General features: G+C 34.0%; 2 protein-coding genes across 2 annotated transcripts; one reads left to right on the top strand and one right to left on the bottom strand.

The window, feature by feature from the left end:
• Nucleotides 1-929: 929 nt before the first annotated feature.
• On the bottom strand, nt 930-9,705 carry LOC143565783 (uncharacterized). The gene is made up of 17 exons (XM_077052650.1): nt 9,633-9,705; nt 8,867-8,969; nt 8,707-8,776; nt 8,575-8,613; nt 6,316-6,433; nt 6,174-6,231; nt 6,004-6,068; nt 5,885-5,891; nt 5,737-5,797; nt 4,832-4,891; nt 4,687-4,706; nt 4,538-4,603; nt 3,499-3,666; nt 2,795-3,052; nt 2,512-2,724; nt 1,443-1,714; nt 930-1,295 (listed from the first exon to the last, which is right to left on the bottom strand). Exons 1-17 carry the CDS (start codon nt 9,662-9,664, stop codon nt 1,163-1,165), a joined length of 1,743 nt encoding a protein of 580 aa, XP_076908765.1. The 5' UTR covers nt 9,665-9,705; the 3' UTR covers nt 930-1,162.
• Nucleotides 9,706-13,758: 4,053 nt separating this feature from the next.
• Nucleotides 13,759-15,131, top strand: LOC143565782 (putative histone H2A variant 1). The gene is made up of 2 exons (XM_077052649.1): nt 13,759-13,869; nt 14,820-15,131. Exons 1-2 carry the CDS (start codon nt 13,759-13,761, stop codon nt 15,114-15,116), a joined length of 408 nt encoding a protein of 135 aa, XP_076908764.1. The 3' UTR covers nt 15,117-15,131.
• The last annotated feature ends 248 nt before the right edge of the window (nt 15,132-15,379 follow it).

Here is a 15,379-nt window from a genome sequence, read left to right as displayed (position 1 = left end):
GATTTGATATCTGTAATAGTGACACATCAGCCTGTTCCAGGTTGGGGTGTTACATATAACGTGGAGGCGGTTACTTGGGGAATGTTCCGTGAGAACGTGGTAAAATCCGGTGAATAAACTATATACATCTCTCGACCTGAATTTAAAAAAAAAATAATAATAGTAAGCAGAAAAAGGAAAAAAGAAATAGACGCACGGTAACTAAGGATTATTACAGGATTTCTTATATGTTCACGTGTTGGAAAAGTTGAAAAGATATAACTTAATACAAAGCAATATACACAGATAAATTAAGCAAGCGGTAAACACTTTTTCCAGTTATAGCTGTCATTTGAATTTTTTAATGAAAAGAAGATTATGAGTTTACATAAATCATCGCCATCAACCCTAATATTGAAATTAACAGCCTATTATTAATAATGATGATAATATTAAAACAAATAATAATAGTAGACAATAAATAAAACTTAAGTTTCCGATTTGCCATAACATGAGATTATCAAACGAAAAAAAAGGTTGGGACTTGGAGGTGACGATTTGTTAAATATGAAGGTTTGTAAAAAATATTATCTTTAAAAAGTTTAAGAGGGAAGACGTAAATACAAGTAAAAATCATAGGAAGGAGGTGTACGTATAGCAACACCCAAATCAAAATGAGTTTTATATAACCAAAAGCTGATTACCTAAATTGGATTCAGTTTAAAACCAAAATGGAAACCGAATACATAGTTTCAAACGGTTTCGGTTTGGTTTAACCGGTTTGAAACCTACAATTATAGATAAAATATTAGAGAGCACGTTAAATAATATTCGCCACTAAAATTTAAAAGTGTCTGCTAATAATAACAGAAGGATTTTAGTCTGCAACACAGTGGGGTTAAAAACTTAAAAACACATTAAGTTAGATGCATTTTGGTACGTTAATGTCACATAAATTGAGCAGGCACAACTTAAACAAAATATTGGTGCCTCTGCAATCATACAAATGATTTCAAATTTCTAAAACTTACATGTATCTTTTCAACTCAAAACTGCTACATGTTCTATAAATTCATATTAAACGTATATCCGATTCATATTCATATATCAACCACCAACCCACATCACAAAATTCACAGCTTTCTTCCCACATTTTCAAGCGTCAAAATGCTACCATTCTCTACTATTCTGATCTATCCCGAACTTTTGAACTGTTGTACAACGGTAACAAAGAATGGGGCCCGCGTTTCCTTCTTCCAAAACATCGCCAGTAAATTAACAAAATCGATGCAATAAATCCAATTTGTATTGCCCATCTGTACCAACAAAAATTCAAAAGATTATAAAAGATCTATGTTTTGACTGCAAATAATAAATAAATTGCTTGAAAATACGGGAATTGACAATTTCAGATTAAAAAACTAGTAAATTTTAAACAAAGAAAAATAAAATCTTGATTTTACCTGTCTAAATCAAGAATCGGGCTGTAGACGAGTGTTTCCCAAGTTGCTACAATGCCGTGCCAAATGGGGTTGTAATAAAGAGATTCGGGTGACCAAAACAGGCGCGTGTATGTCTCCAAGAATATAAAAAGCATCCACGCCCCGATTTCAAGCAAAATGAATTTAATAACAAAGCGGCCCACGATCACCATCACAAGTGAAAAGGCCACCAACCAGTTAAATAATCTGTGATTATATTCCTTTATAAACAAAGACTTTGACTTTCCCATCATCTGCACATTCACAAATCACAAATTCAATAAAATAAAAGAAAAATAGTTAGCCCAGAAGGTAAATAAAACTTGGGTCATTATTTGTTTAAACTAGAGATGACGAATTTAAAATATTTACTTATGAATGGCTTGAATTGATCACATGAAAATTTTAGCTAATAAAACAGGTCAATCGGGTTGAAAGTTAACCTAAAACTTTTCTTAAAGCATACAAGTACCTAGATCGTTTTCCTTCAAAGAATTAGATTACTATTATTATTGTCAGAATTATGTTTTCGTAATCACATTAATAAACTAACAATTTCTAAAAAAAAATGTCAAAAATGAGATTATGGGCCAACCGGACCGACACATTTTGAGCTCTATAAAAAAGTGACCCATTTCAACCCAACCCGTTTCACCTTTGAGGAACGGATGATAAATAAATCACATGAAAGCATTTAACCGATAACAAGAGGAGTTGGCCAATGGGGTTGAAAGTCAACCAAAGTATATTTTTAAAGCATACAACCTCTTAAATCATTTTCTTTTAAAGAACTATATTATTATTATTATTATTATTATTATTATTATTATTATTATTATTATTATGTTTCTGTAATTACGATTAACAAACTAACTGATCATTAAAAAAGATCAAAAAATAGGTTGTGGGTCAACTAGAGCGGACCCATTTCAACCCAACTCATTTTGCACTTTAGACGTCTCTGTATTGATATATGCATCTTTATAAATGGCGATAGTATATTAATAATTAATAACAATAGCATTAACAGAAAAAGAAAGAATATGCCAACCTTAACCATTCGTTGCTCATATATTGTCTTAGAAGGCCCAACACACACTTTTTCAAAACTTTGGTTGCATTGAAGAAAGCCCGCGTTGAATTTAGCCATTGATGGTAGTTTGAGCTCTTGTAACTGGTCCATTTTGTCCTCACACAATGTATATAGTGACTCACACAGTTTTGAAGACTGATATTGATTTGCCATTACAAAATTCATAAACATCTGCCAAAACAAATAACAATAATAAGAATTCTATTGATGACCGTGCAAACAAAAATGCTAAAGTTCTTACCTTTTCAATATCTTGATCGAGTGTTTCAACCGATTTCTTGTCGTGATGACGCCCAAAATGTTGTTCATCAAAAGATTTCAAAGATTCGGTTCTAGAAGATTCGTGAATGGATTGTAAAGATTCCTCGGAAACCGGTAAATCCACTTTTGTCATATGATCTTCGTAAAACTTTAAGCATCTTTCCAATATTTTCTTGTTAAATACCTCAACAAGCGACCCTGTAGATGGAATCTCACCCTTGTTTAAAGCTTCCAAAATCTGAAGGAAAAAAAACATGTAAGTTCTTTATAAATAAAGGAGTAATTACACAAATAGTCCTTGTGGTTTGAGCAAAGTAATTACACAAATGGTCCCTGTAACAAGTTTGGGGTCTATGGCTAACTTCCGTTAAGTTTATGTAAAATGACTCTTTTACCCTTGAATAACCAGAGGTTATGGGTTTTTACTTAATTTATTTATTATTTTTTAGGTAAACTACATAAATGGACACTTTAATTTACAGTTTAGATCAAAGAAACTTATCAAACTTTATTACAGGAGTGCAATCATCATTTTACATGAGGTTAAAAGAAACCCCAAACTTGCAAAATTCTAAACATTAGATCCTAAAGATGTTACTTTTCCCAAACCACAGACCATCTGCATAATTAACTTAACAAGACCCATTTTCACGTAAAGTGTTATAAAAAACGCTACAAACACACCTTTTCAAGAAATGCTACAAACTCATTCCCGTTAAGTGTTTTGCCTTGTACGATTTTTGGACGGATAACGGATTTAACCACTTCTTTTAATTGCTCTCTCTTTTTAACGTAAGTTTGGTCAAGCTCCTCGTCTTTCAAGTCACAAAGTTTTGTCCTTTGGAGATGCGGCTGCTCAGAATAAAGAAGAAAAATATTAAAAAATGATGAAACCGTCTAATGAATAATGTTTCGAATTAATGTGCGTAAACTCGATAAAGGTGCCCATTTTGACCCGTTTAGTTATGAATGGGTCAAGTTGAGTTATATTATTTTTCCTGGTGGGTCAAACGGGTGAAATGAAAGTTGCCCAAAAATGTTTTTTAAGCAAGAAATAAGTCACCTAGTTCATTAGTAACATAACTTAAATTTCATAATCATATTTGATTAGGGTTGCTCAAAAGCTTGCAGCTCGTTTGAAACCAGCTCGATTTGTAAACAAAGCCAAGCCGAACCTGCTCGGTCTGTAAACGAACCGAGCCCAAGCCAAGGTCAGCTCGTGGCTCGTCATTTAAATCAAAACCCAAATACACATGCATATACACACACACTTTGTATTTTATTTGGTTCGTTTAAAAGCAAAGCCCATACTTTTATATACATATTATAAATTCTGCATTATGCGTATGTTACAAAAACTATTTTAAGTTTACATACATGATATATGTGTGTGTAATTATAAAGAAAACATTTAATTTTCTTCTTTTGAGTTGGCTCGAGCTTTTGGCGAGCCGGGCTCGAGCTCAACATTTCAGCTTGTTAAGATAAACAAGCCAAGGCTTGCTTTGTAAACGATCCGAGCCAAGCCCACTCTGGCTTAGTTCGGCTCATCTTGTCTACAGCCCTATATTTGACACACTAAATCTTTATTACATATAAGATAAAAAATTAATCAAGTATTCTGGTTCAAACCAGCTGACTACACCAAAAAGTGACCCGTTTGACTCATTACCGAACTGACCCTGTATTGACTCATTCAGATTAATGTTTATAAAGACCGTACTTGTGGTAAGCTGAAAGCCGTGCTATTATCACCCATAATAGCTAGTGAGTCTCGAATCTGGTTGACCTATTTTAACACCAAAAATAAATTCAAATATTGAATTATATAATTCAAACATATGTGTGCAAAAGCTTGATTAAAGTTGGAACCTGGTCAATATTTTTGTCACCTGAAAAACAAAGCATATTAATGATTAGAAAATACAAATAACACTAATAAAAAGTCCTCTGTTTTGAATTGACTGATAACAAAAATATTGCATCTATTTTTAGTATGAAAAAGAAGAAAACTAACCATTGGAATTAGGTACACGTCGTAGAGCTTCATCTACCATTTCTTTTACAGATTTTCCCTCTGTAACAAAATAAAAGTAATGTTAACTAATAGATTATAATGCCAAAAGATATCGTATATCAATCTATAATAAAAATGATCTTTCATATAGAGTTTTAAAAAGATGAAACTACAACAAAAGGGTGCTCGTGAACACTTTTCTGGTCCTCTTTTAAATTTCATTAATAATTAATATACTATATATTATTGAAAAAGTATTATTAAAGTAATGATCCATTTTGTTAAAAAAGTAATTTTAAGGAGAGTAGAAACATGTATGCTTTGAACAACTTTCGAACCATTTGACCTATTTCCTTTTTCAGCTGACTTTATTTTCTCAATTTGTAACTCAAATTCACTTCACATAATTGGGTTCATAGACATTATGAGGGAACTGTGAATTTAAATAGAAAAGCAAAATTAAGGGTGACAAAATAGGTCGGGAGGGTTGCGCAACTGGTCAAAACATGTCACCACCTAGGTTACTTGGGTTGGTTTTGGGCTCAAACCAAACCAAAAACAAAAATTCAATTTTTGGGTTTTTGAAAACCATTCGGTCTCGAATTTTTCAGTTTTCACAATGGGTTTGGTTCTCGATTTTGGTATTGCCATTTGAGATTGAAAATTTTGGGCCAAAAAGGCAAAAAATAATGAACTTGGGCCTAAGTTTTTTTCTTAATTAATGATTTAATGATTAACTAAATTATTACACATTTGACCCTTTTTTTCTTTTTAGATTAATCTTTTAGCTTAACTCGTTTGACTAATTAAATGTAAAACTTAACCAAATCAACACATTTAAATATAACGGATCAATATTTCTAACTCTAAATTACATAAAAAAGAAAGAGATAAAATTAACTTACGTAAAAAGTCACGTTGTATAAGCCACAATAATTTAGCTGGTTCAAACGCCACATCTTGCCCCTAAAATATTATTCAGCTTATTACCCTTTTATTAAAAAACAAAGAATATACACTTGAAGAAGACATCCAAGTTGGTCAAACTTTTACCTCGACTCTGTTCATTCACAAGAAATTACAAAAAAATAATAATCAGTTTACGAAACGCATATTTAAACGAGAACTAATCATCAAATGAAAACATAATTCAAAAAAAAAAAGACTCTAACCTTCCATAAAACTCTTCAGCAAGCTCAACCGCAAATGACAATCTTGATATATCAGCTTCACGTATCTAAAAACATATATAAAAAATATTAACCTAAAATGATGTATTGATGTTTTCAAGTTTGAAAAAACTAATAAATGAGTAAATAAATAGAAGAGAAAAGAAATTAACAGTTTCAGGTAAATTGTAAATAAGGACCGAACTCAAAACTGTAGCAAGAGCAAATATCCTGAAAAACATAAAAAAAACAATTCATGGTTATAAAGCATTAAGAAAAATATAAAAAGATCAAAAATAAAACTTTTTAAGACACCTGTCATCATAGACGTTTGATTTCCCAATGCTTTCAAATCCCTCAGTATCAAGATAAAATACAGACGTTTTCACTCCGTTAATATCCATTTCAACCGGAGTTCCCCATACCCATATTCCTACAAACAATAAAACAAACTGTAAGCGACATGAAAGCACTCTTAACTAGAAAACTAACAAAAGATTGATTCTTTATATAATACCGCTAATGTGACTAGGGGTGTGAACTAGCCAAGCTGGCTCGTGAGCTACCAGAGATCAGCTCGTTAAAAACTCGAATGAAGCTGAGCTTAAGCAAGCCCGAGCTAGGGCCAGAGCTTCACTTATCGAGTTCAAGCTGGCTCGTGAGTCAAAATGAGCCTATTATTTAAAAAAAAATTATTTAATGTTATTTAATTTGCCAAAATAGATATTTATATAATAATATTTAGGAAAATTGGTTTTAAATAATCCAAACTATGTCCTATTGGCAAATAACAGTCCCAACTTTACAGTTGGCTGGTGGCGGTCCCAACTAACGGTATATTTGTTTTCAACGGTCCGTGACTAACGAATAACTAACTCCGTTAGTCTAATGCTTAAGTGGCACGCCTAGTTGTAAAAAAAGATCTACATGGCAGCTTACGTGGCAATAATCTCAAATCTTAAAACCAAAAACCCAGATCTTCAACCAATCTACCCACCTTACAACTTCAATCAACACAACTTTAACCATCAGCCACCACCACTCTGCTCATGCTGGCCACAGCCACCGCCACTAGGCTCACTAACGAACCACCACCATCACACTTCAGCACCCACATCGTCCATTATCTTTAACCATCATCTTAAATCCCGTCATAAATCACCATCTCAAAACCCTAGAAACAAGCAATCGGAATATCAAATGTAGGCGGTTTCAAAGGATGGTTAGGCTTTTTGATTAGGGTAAAACTCCGGTAGGTTTTCGAGCAGATCTGGGTTTGTGAACAAATTCTAATAGAGATCAGGAAAACGATTTTGGGGGTTTTGTGAGTTGCAGGTCGCCGGAGCAGGGTTTGAGGTTCCGCCAAGCTCAGGAGTGGGAGATGATGTTCCGTTGAGAACCTGCGAAAGCAACCACTCAACGGGTAGATGTAGTTAATATGATGTATAAAGAAGAATGGAGATGGTGATAGGGTAAGAAGTTACAGTTGGTGATAGGTTGGTGGTGGTGTGTGGAGACAGAAAAGAGGCAGAAGAAGGTGATTGTGGTGGTGGTTTCCGGTTGGTGGTGGTGGGGGATGGTGGGGCTAGGGGTAGGGTATGATGATGAAGGTTGGTTTTCCACTTAAGCTGCCACATAGGTCTTTTTTTACAACTAGGCATGCCACGTAAGCATTAGACTAACGAAGTTAGTCATTCGTTAGTCACGGACTGTTGGAAACAAATATACCTTTAGTTGGAACCGCCACCAGCCAACTGTAAAGTTGGGACTGTTATTTGCCAATAGGGCATAGTTTGGATTATTTAAAACCAATTTTCATTATATACAAACTATGATAAAAATAACTTTTCTTAGAACAACGTCTTTCTTTTTTGTGTTTAGGCCACCGCACTCTCCAATTTGAAGAGCCCGGACTCTGACCAAACAATATTGTCTTAACTAGGCCCAAGCTGGCTTCAAAGTTTTCCAGGACGTTCCCCTGGGAAACCATACCGCCGGCTACCACTTGACAGTGTTGTGCTGCCACAAGAGCATAACTCTCTGGCGTAACACATGGAGGGGCAAAAACCCGAGTGGAATCGGGATCCGAACTAACAACCTCGCAAGGCCTAGCTCAAATCCTCCATTGGCAACATCCACCCAAAGTAAAGCGACACAAGTGGGGATCAAACTTGGGTCTCCACAGGAGAACCCAAGCCTTCCTTTCACTAGGCCACAAGTGGGGGATTCTATGATAAAAATTAACTAAATAGCATATACAATGTTATATATAAATTACAACTAAAAAATAAAAATAATTAAAAATGTACATAAATTAGTTCAATAAAATTCAATGAACAATAAAGGACTTAAAATAGCCCTTAATTAGATAAAATGAGAACACTTATGAATAAAATTCAATTTCAGATACATCTTGTAACCTTGCTAATAGACAATTAGATAAAGTTAAAAATGAACCATTTTACAGAATTATAAGCCTTGTATTTTTGAGACAGGTCAAAATAGAAAATATTAAATTCATTTATTATATGCTATGACTAAAACATACTGACAATTAAAAATTACAGTGAATACCTTTTGTTTTAGTGTCACGCATATGACCAACACCAAAACCTGCAATATGTCAAACCTTAAAGCATGTAACTTTATCAAAAAGATAAAACAAATATCAATTAATGTGGGGTAAAATTGTAATAATGTTGATACCTTCATAACAAGAAAGTGAAAGAAGCTGATTAAGTGTAAAAGACTTTCCAGATCGATATGGACCAATCACCTATCAAGAATTATATACGCCCTTACAAAAAAGTGTACCAAAAGTAAATAAAAAGTTCTATAATATATGAAACTAGATTATAAAGCTTACAGCAACAGCTGCAATAGGGTTGGTTATTCTTTTAATAGCTTCGAGTCCTTCACTAGAAAGACGAAGCTTTGTATGACCAGGATCGGGTTCAATTATCGGAAACCTGTAACAAAGTACGATTAAAATAATTGCATTGATAATATGTAAAATGGCCTAACAAGATGTTTAAATAATTAGTTTAAACATCTCAATAAAAAATCAACATCATATATCGATGACTTTAATATTAAAAATCATTCAATTCTGCAAAATAAGGCATTTCATAAAATTAAGCCAAAACAAAGGTAACGGTTATCAAAAACTGTACTTTGACTACTCCTAAACCTAGCATTCGTTTGTTCATCCATGTGTGTTTATTATGCTTGTTCGTGAACCATTTGTTTATACAATTAAAGAATGAACACAAACAAGAACATTCTGTCATTTTACTTGTCAACATTTGTTCAGCTGAGTTAAACGAACGAACATGAACATGGTCCTTTTGTGTTTGTTCAGTTCATTTACATGCCTAAACAAAACTGTGAGAATGAAAATTAAGTACCTGAAATACCCATCTAAGACCTTAATTAGACAAAAATAAGAACACTTCTATATCACAATGAAGTTCAATTATATCTTGTTATCAAAAACTGAACTTTGACTTTATAAGTGAAACCTATAACTTTCACATAAATATCATGCTAGTGCTAGTATAACACACAACAATAATAATATTCAAATTCAACAAATAACAAGATAAAAGATTCAATAAACAGAGATTACTTACGCTTGATTGAAATTGTTATCAATTGCAAACATCCGAGAAGGAGCTAAGTAGAAGATGAGAAAAACAAAACCGATCCACCGCGGCATTGATCTGAACCGGATAAGCATATTGCATATATTATGTTGCAAATGCCATACAAAAACAGAGGGGTTTAATAAGATCTGAAAACCTAATTTTTGGGAAGATTGGTAAAAGGGTTTGGCTGGCGATTGAGGTGAATTAAGATCTGGGTTTTGATGGGTTTGTGAAAAAGATTGTGTCTTGGGGTTCAGAAGACAGAGGAGTGAGTGTTGTTTGATTTGGATTTGGAGACTGTTTGAGAGATTTCATGTACGAGTATTTGAATCGCAAGATGTGGATCGGAAGGAAGAAAATGGGATGGTGAAACTGAAAGAAGCATTATAAATAAATAATTAATTAATTAAGGTTTTTATTTTATGTTTTGACCTTGTCACATTTAGCCATTTAGGTACGTGTGTTAATAATAATGAGTGAAAGTTTAATCAAAGAAAAGAGTTTTTTCAATGTACGTCCTTCCTTCTGTAAAAGAAATAACAGAAATCATATTTCATGTTTCAAATCTCTTTCACGTTACATTCTTTGATACTAACCAGTTAAATTTCTTCGTTAAATCTGGTCATATGCATTACACATGAGGTAGTTTTGTAATTTTATATATAATTTATTTTATAACTAAAACTAACAAATAAAAATCTCTCTCTCTATTATACATAAATCTGTTCACCTTCCCTAGCCGCCGCCACCACCACCACCACCGGATTCAATTTCACGGCGTCCATCGCCATCGTCTCGAATGCCCCCATCAAAACTTCACAACAAATCAAATCGAACACGAAGCCACGGATTTCAAACAACCATCTTCTCCAACACCCCATCGAACACGAAGCCACAGATTTCAAACAACCAGTCACGTTTTCATCAAAACTTCACAACAAATCAAGCAATCAACACATAACCTTACCAATTCACGTTGCTCATCGAAGAACTCAGGCTCTGCTTCAGCTTTTGAAGCCCTAGCACGCTTCGTTTTCCGCATAGGATTCTCAACCTCCTTATTCTCTTCATGCTTTGGCTCCGGCTGCTCAGTAACGGCGGCGGATACGGTGGAGGTGGAGGCTTCATCCTTACGGCTTGCGGCAGCGGCGGCCTTACGCTTGGTTCCTTTCTTAATAGGCATGAGTGATTGAGCGTAGATCTTACGCTAAATAGGGGGGGTTTGATTTGGTTTGCATAGAGGAGATGCTCTAATGCAAACACCATTTAGAACACTATAACTAATCATAAATGCAAAAAAAGCTAGGCAATAACGTGTAAGAAAATACACTTTGAATTTGTTATTTTGCTTTAGCGATGATCATTTATCGTTTCTTGGATTTTTTATTATGGCGGAACCTGTGAAACTCGGGTTTTAGTAAACAGATTGTCGTATAGTTCATCTGAATGCATCTATGTAATTCAATTTCTGCTTAATAGAGTTGGTAGATTTCCTTTAACAAATGCCAAATAATCTTTAAGTAATGCAATAAAAGCTTCAAGGTCACCTTAAGTTAGAGAATTTATATGAAAGTTTGTGGTCACCCATTATTCCATTAAGGGGGTGTTTGGTACAGAGAAAAAGAACGGGAAGAAATGGAAATAGAAATGGGAGAGAAATGGAAATAGAAATGGGAGAGAAATGGGTGGAGAATTGACAATCATTTCCTTTGTTTGGTACAATAGAGAAATGGGTGGAGAAACGGGAGCAGAGACGTGATTAGGGTTCCGCCTCGGCATCATCATGGTGGAGAAATGGTGGCTCAGAGACGCGTCGCAACACCGCGAACGGAGTAGAGCGTCATCATCATCGCCGCGCAACATCAACACCGCGATTTAGGGTTCCGCCTCGCAACACCGCCTCGCGATTTAGGGTTTCGTTTTGGCTCAGAGACGCGAACGGACGTGGCTGCGGCGTCGGCCGCCGTGCCGGACGTCGGCATCATCATCACCATCGCCGGTCGGAGCATCATCATCATCATACGCGAACGGAGTAGAGCAAAGACGCGATTTAGAAGCAAAGAGAATTCCATTTCTCTTTCAAATGGAGAGAATTGGATTTCTCTACTTTTTGCCTACACCCAATTCTCAGAGAAAACCAATTCTCCGCCCAATTCTCCGCCTAATTCTCCCAAACAAGAGAAACCTAATTCTCCACCCTCAAATCTCTCTACCAAACACCCCCTAAGTTCATAATAAGAGCATTCTCATCCCACCCGTCATTTTATGTGAGGGGTGTTTTTTATAATTTAGAGGGTGATTCAGGGTGTTGTGAGTGAAGAGTGTTTATATTTTAGGGAAAGTAGTGATTTTTCTGTATATTTGAAAAGTTACTGTTCATCCCCTATAATTTTTTAATATATTTTGAGAGTGGTTGTGAGTGAAGGAAAGAGAAAAGGTAATGATAAAAGGTATTAAAAGTATTATTTAATTAAAATAGAGAGAGAAAATGTAATGAGTTTTAGTGTAAATTTTAGTTTAGGGATAGAGGGTGGGATGAGAATGCTCTAAGTTAGAAAGAAGACAATTCTTCCGTATAATTTGCAATGACTGTAAATATAAATAAGAGTCAATGACAATCATTATTAAAAGTTTGCTTGCTAAAAACCATCTTTACACATGCACTATTGTATGTTAGAGTATAAAATGTGAGATGACCTCAGAGTTGTTATTCTAGAATAGTGATGGTCATCTTTTAAATACAAGATCAAATATTATATGCAAGAAGTATTTAGAAATTTGTAATAAATCAGAATGTTTTTTTTTTCATATTTTGTCATAATTAACTTATACTGTGTTACATGTTAATTTGATTTTTAATATTAAACAACTTATATTTATTAATATATTTTAAAAATTATTTCCAGCCCGTGTGTTACACGGGCATATAGACTAGTATATATATATATATATATATATATATATATAAAGATTAAAATAAAAATCTATTTGAGTTGCGAAAACCCGCGAAAACCCTATGTAATATCGTTTTTTTTATTACATGTAATATATGTTGTAACATTTAATACAAAACATCGAAACATAAAAAAAATGTTTTGCTATTTTTTAACATTTTTTACTAATTTTTATATATGTTTTCAGGAGAGAGAAAAAGTTATATTTATATTTTTTATTCACTTTAATTGTGGACCACAATATTTAAATATTAATTAAAAACATGTGGTTGAGAATGGGTTTATAAAGTTTTCACAACTAAACTGGGTTTTCATTTTATACTTAGCCTATATATATATATATATATATCAACACCAACCCATTAATCCATTATCTAAACCAATTATGAAATCACATCAATTAATCAAATTTGGTTTCGTTGTTGATCTTAACTTTTGGGGGTGAATTTGGGAGCAGCTCGTATCCAGTCGTAGCCCAACCGCGGCCCACCCCTCTGAAAAAAGAAAACGAGACCTACCTATTAGAGATGAGCTTGGTATTGTAACGGTACCGAAAATCGCAAAATTTTAGTACCGGTACCGAAATGTTCGGTTCGATACCGGTACCATCCGGTATTTAAGGTAAAATTCGGGAAATACCGGTACCGTACCGGTCCCAAAAACTCAAAATTTTGATACTGATTTGATACCGATTTTGCCAATCGATACCATACCGATATTTACTCATCCCTACTACATATCATATATCGGCCTAGTCTTCCAAAAACTTCTACTTCACATCAAGTCAGTCTGGTCATGTTTCAACCAGACAAACATTTAACAACCATTTTTTATTTAAAAAACATATATAATATCTTTTACTCTTTGAAAAACTATTTAGTTGGTCGTAACTCATAATAAAAAGGAGGGAGGGTCAAAATTTTAAAAAAAATTCAATATCCCACCACTTTATTTTGCCGCCAATTTAACACTCTTCAAAAACAAGAATCTAATAACCATTTTTATTACGCATATCTTTCTTCCGTCCTCTGTTTTTTTTAATCCTTTCAGGTTTTGTGTTAATTAATCATTTAATCAAATCAATTCATTCTTCAAATTATTGTTTTAGACCCTGTTTTCAAGATCTTATAAATTGTGTTTGCAGGTCGGCTGAGAAAATGGCGGGAAAAGGTGGGAAGGGGTTGTTGGCCGGAAAAACAACGGCGGCGGCGGCTAAGGATAAAGATAAGAAGAGGCCTACTTCGAGATCTTCTCGAGCTGGTCTTCAGGTTCTCAGCTAATAAACCCTACTAACTTTATTAAACTTATACAATTGCTTCAAGTAATGCTGTTCATGTCTATAGATCTGGTTGTATTTTATTTCAATCAGATTTTAATTGTGAATTTATACTTATTATACATGATAGACCCCTATTTGAGGTGGTACTTTTGATTTATTTACTTACGAACCGGTCAAATGAGGTTTTTATAGTAGGGGAAAAAATATAAGAAGGAAACAGGTCAGGTTAAACTGTTAAACATACTTATTATATCATTCAAAAGCAAGACTAAATTATGATATAATATAGTTATTGAATCATATTTGGCTTGCTGATCTTTTATAAAAAAGTGCTAAAGGAAATTTAAGTGATTTGATCGTTGAGTGAAATATTCGTAAACCGTTTGGGTAGAAGTTTGTTTATTTAATAAACAAACATTGAACAAAACTTTTGTTCACTCAGTTAAATGGACAGGCATGATAACGGACACGTCATGAAAGTTCGTTGTACATTTCTTCATTTACATTTGTTTGTTTTCTTTAAGTTCAAATTTTTAGGCCCATTACAATTTAGTCTAGTTTCAACAAATTTTTAGGTCCAACAGATTTTTGTACATGCTCATTTATGCCTTTTCATCTGTATTTAGTTAAGCACTTAAGCTTGATTGTTTATGTTCGTGAACTATTTGTTCCTACTATTAACACATGGGCATAAACGAATATAAAAACACTCACTTCCTTAACAAATAAACATGAACAACAAAACCATATTTGTTTAATTTTTGTGTTTCTTTCTTTGTTCGGTTAAAGTTAGATGAACGGACACTGAACATGCTTTGTTCGTGTTCGTTTGCTTGTCTAAATGCCTAATTTTGGTCAACCCAAATACATGTTCGACCCACTCACAATTTACTAGTCTTGTCACATCTAATCAAAGTTTTTTATATTTTTCAAATTCAGTTTCCAGTTGGCAGAATCCACCGCCATCTCAAATCAAGAACATCTGCACACGGACGAGTTGGAGCAACTGCTGCTGTTTACTCAGCTGCAATACTCGAGTACCTAACAGCCGAGGTGCTTGAGCTGGCGGGCAACGCCAGCAAGGATTTGAAAGTGAAGAGGATCACACCACGTCATCTACAGCTGGCGATTCGTGGTGATGAAGAACTTGACACACTGATCAAAGGTACTATTGCTGGTGGTGGTGTTATTCCTCACATTCACAAATCTCTTATCAACAAAACCACTAAAGAATGAGTCAATGAACCAGTTTGACCAGTTTAGATATTGTTTCTGGATGTTTGTTAAAAAGTTTAGAACTTTGTGTTGGTTGTTGACTTTTGTTAAGTTTGACTTTAGTATGTGTGATTGTGCATCCAGGTTTAATGTTGGATTAAACAAGTGATGACATTTTGATTTGTGTAATTTGTGTTAAATCGTTATCTCGTTCATCGTAGCAATTTATGGCGCTCTCTACCATGCTAGTAAGATTTTATAACAATAACCTCTTGCATATCCAT

This window comes from Bidens hawaiensis, unplaced genomic scaffold (assembly GCF_021521415.1).
Source record: "Bidens hawaiensis isolate Kalapana, Puna unplaced genomic scaffold, B.hawaiensis_p1.1 tig00022524_1, whole genome shotgun sequence".
Classification (NCBI taxonomy): Eukaryota; Viridiplantae; Streptophyta; class Magnoliopsida; order Asterales; family Asteraceae; genus Bidens; species Bidens hawaiensis.
This window is presented reverse-complemented; position numbering and strand designations above follow the sequence as displayed.

Bases quoted from the DNA above. Each gene is read 5' to 3' on its own strand.
- LOC143565782 (XM_077052649.1), top strand. From the start codon at position 13,759: ATGGCGGGAAAAGGTGGGAAGGGGTTGTTGGCCGGAAAAACAACGGCG. The intron at 13,870-14,819 runs GTTCTCAGCTAA...TTTCAAATTCAG, and splicing joins CTTCTCGAGCTGGTCTTCAG to TTTCCAGTTGGCAGAATCCA.
- LOC143565783 (XM_077052650.1), bottom strand. From the start codon at position 9,664: ATGTTTGCAATTGATAACAATTTCAATCAAGC. The intron at 6,069-6,173 runs GTTAATTTCTTT...ATATGTTTTTAG, and splicing joins TTTACAATTTACCTGAAACT to ATACGTGAAGCTGATATATC. The intron at 1,296-1,442 runs GTAAAATCAAGA...TTGTTGGTACAG, and splicing joins CCGATTCTTGATTTAGACAG to ATGGGCAATACAAATTGGAT.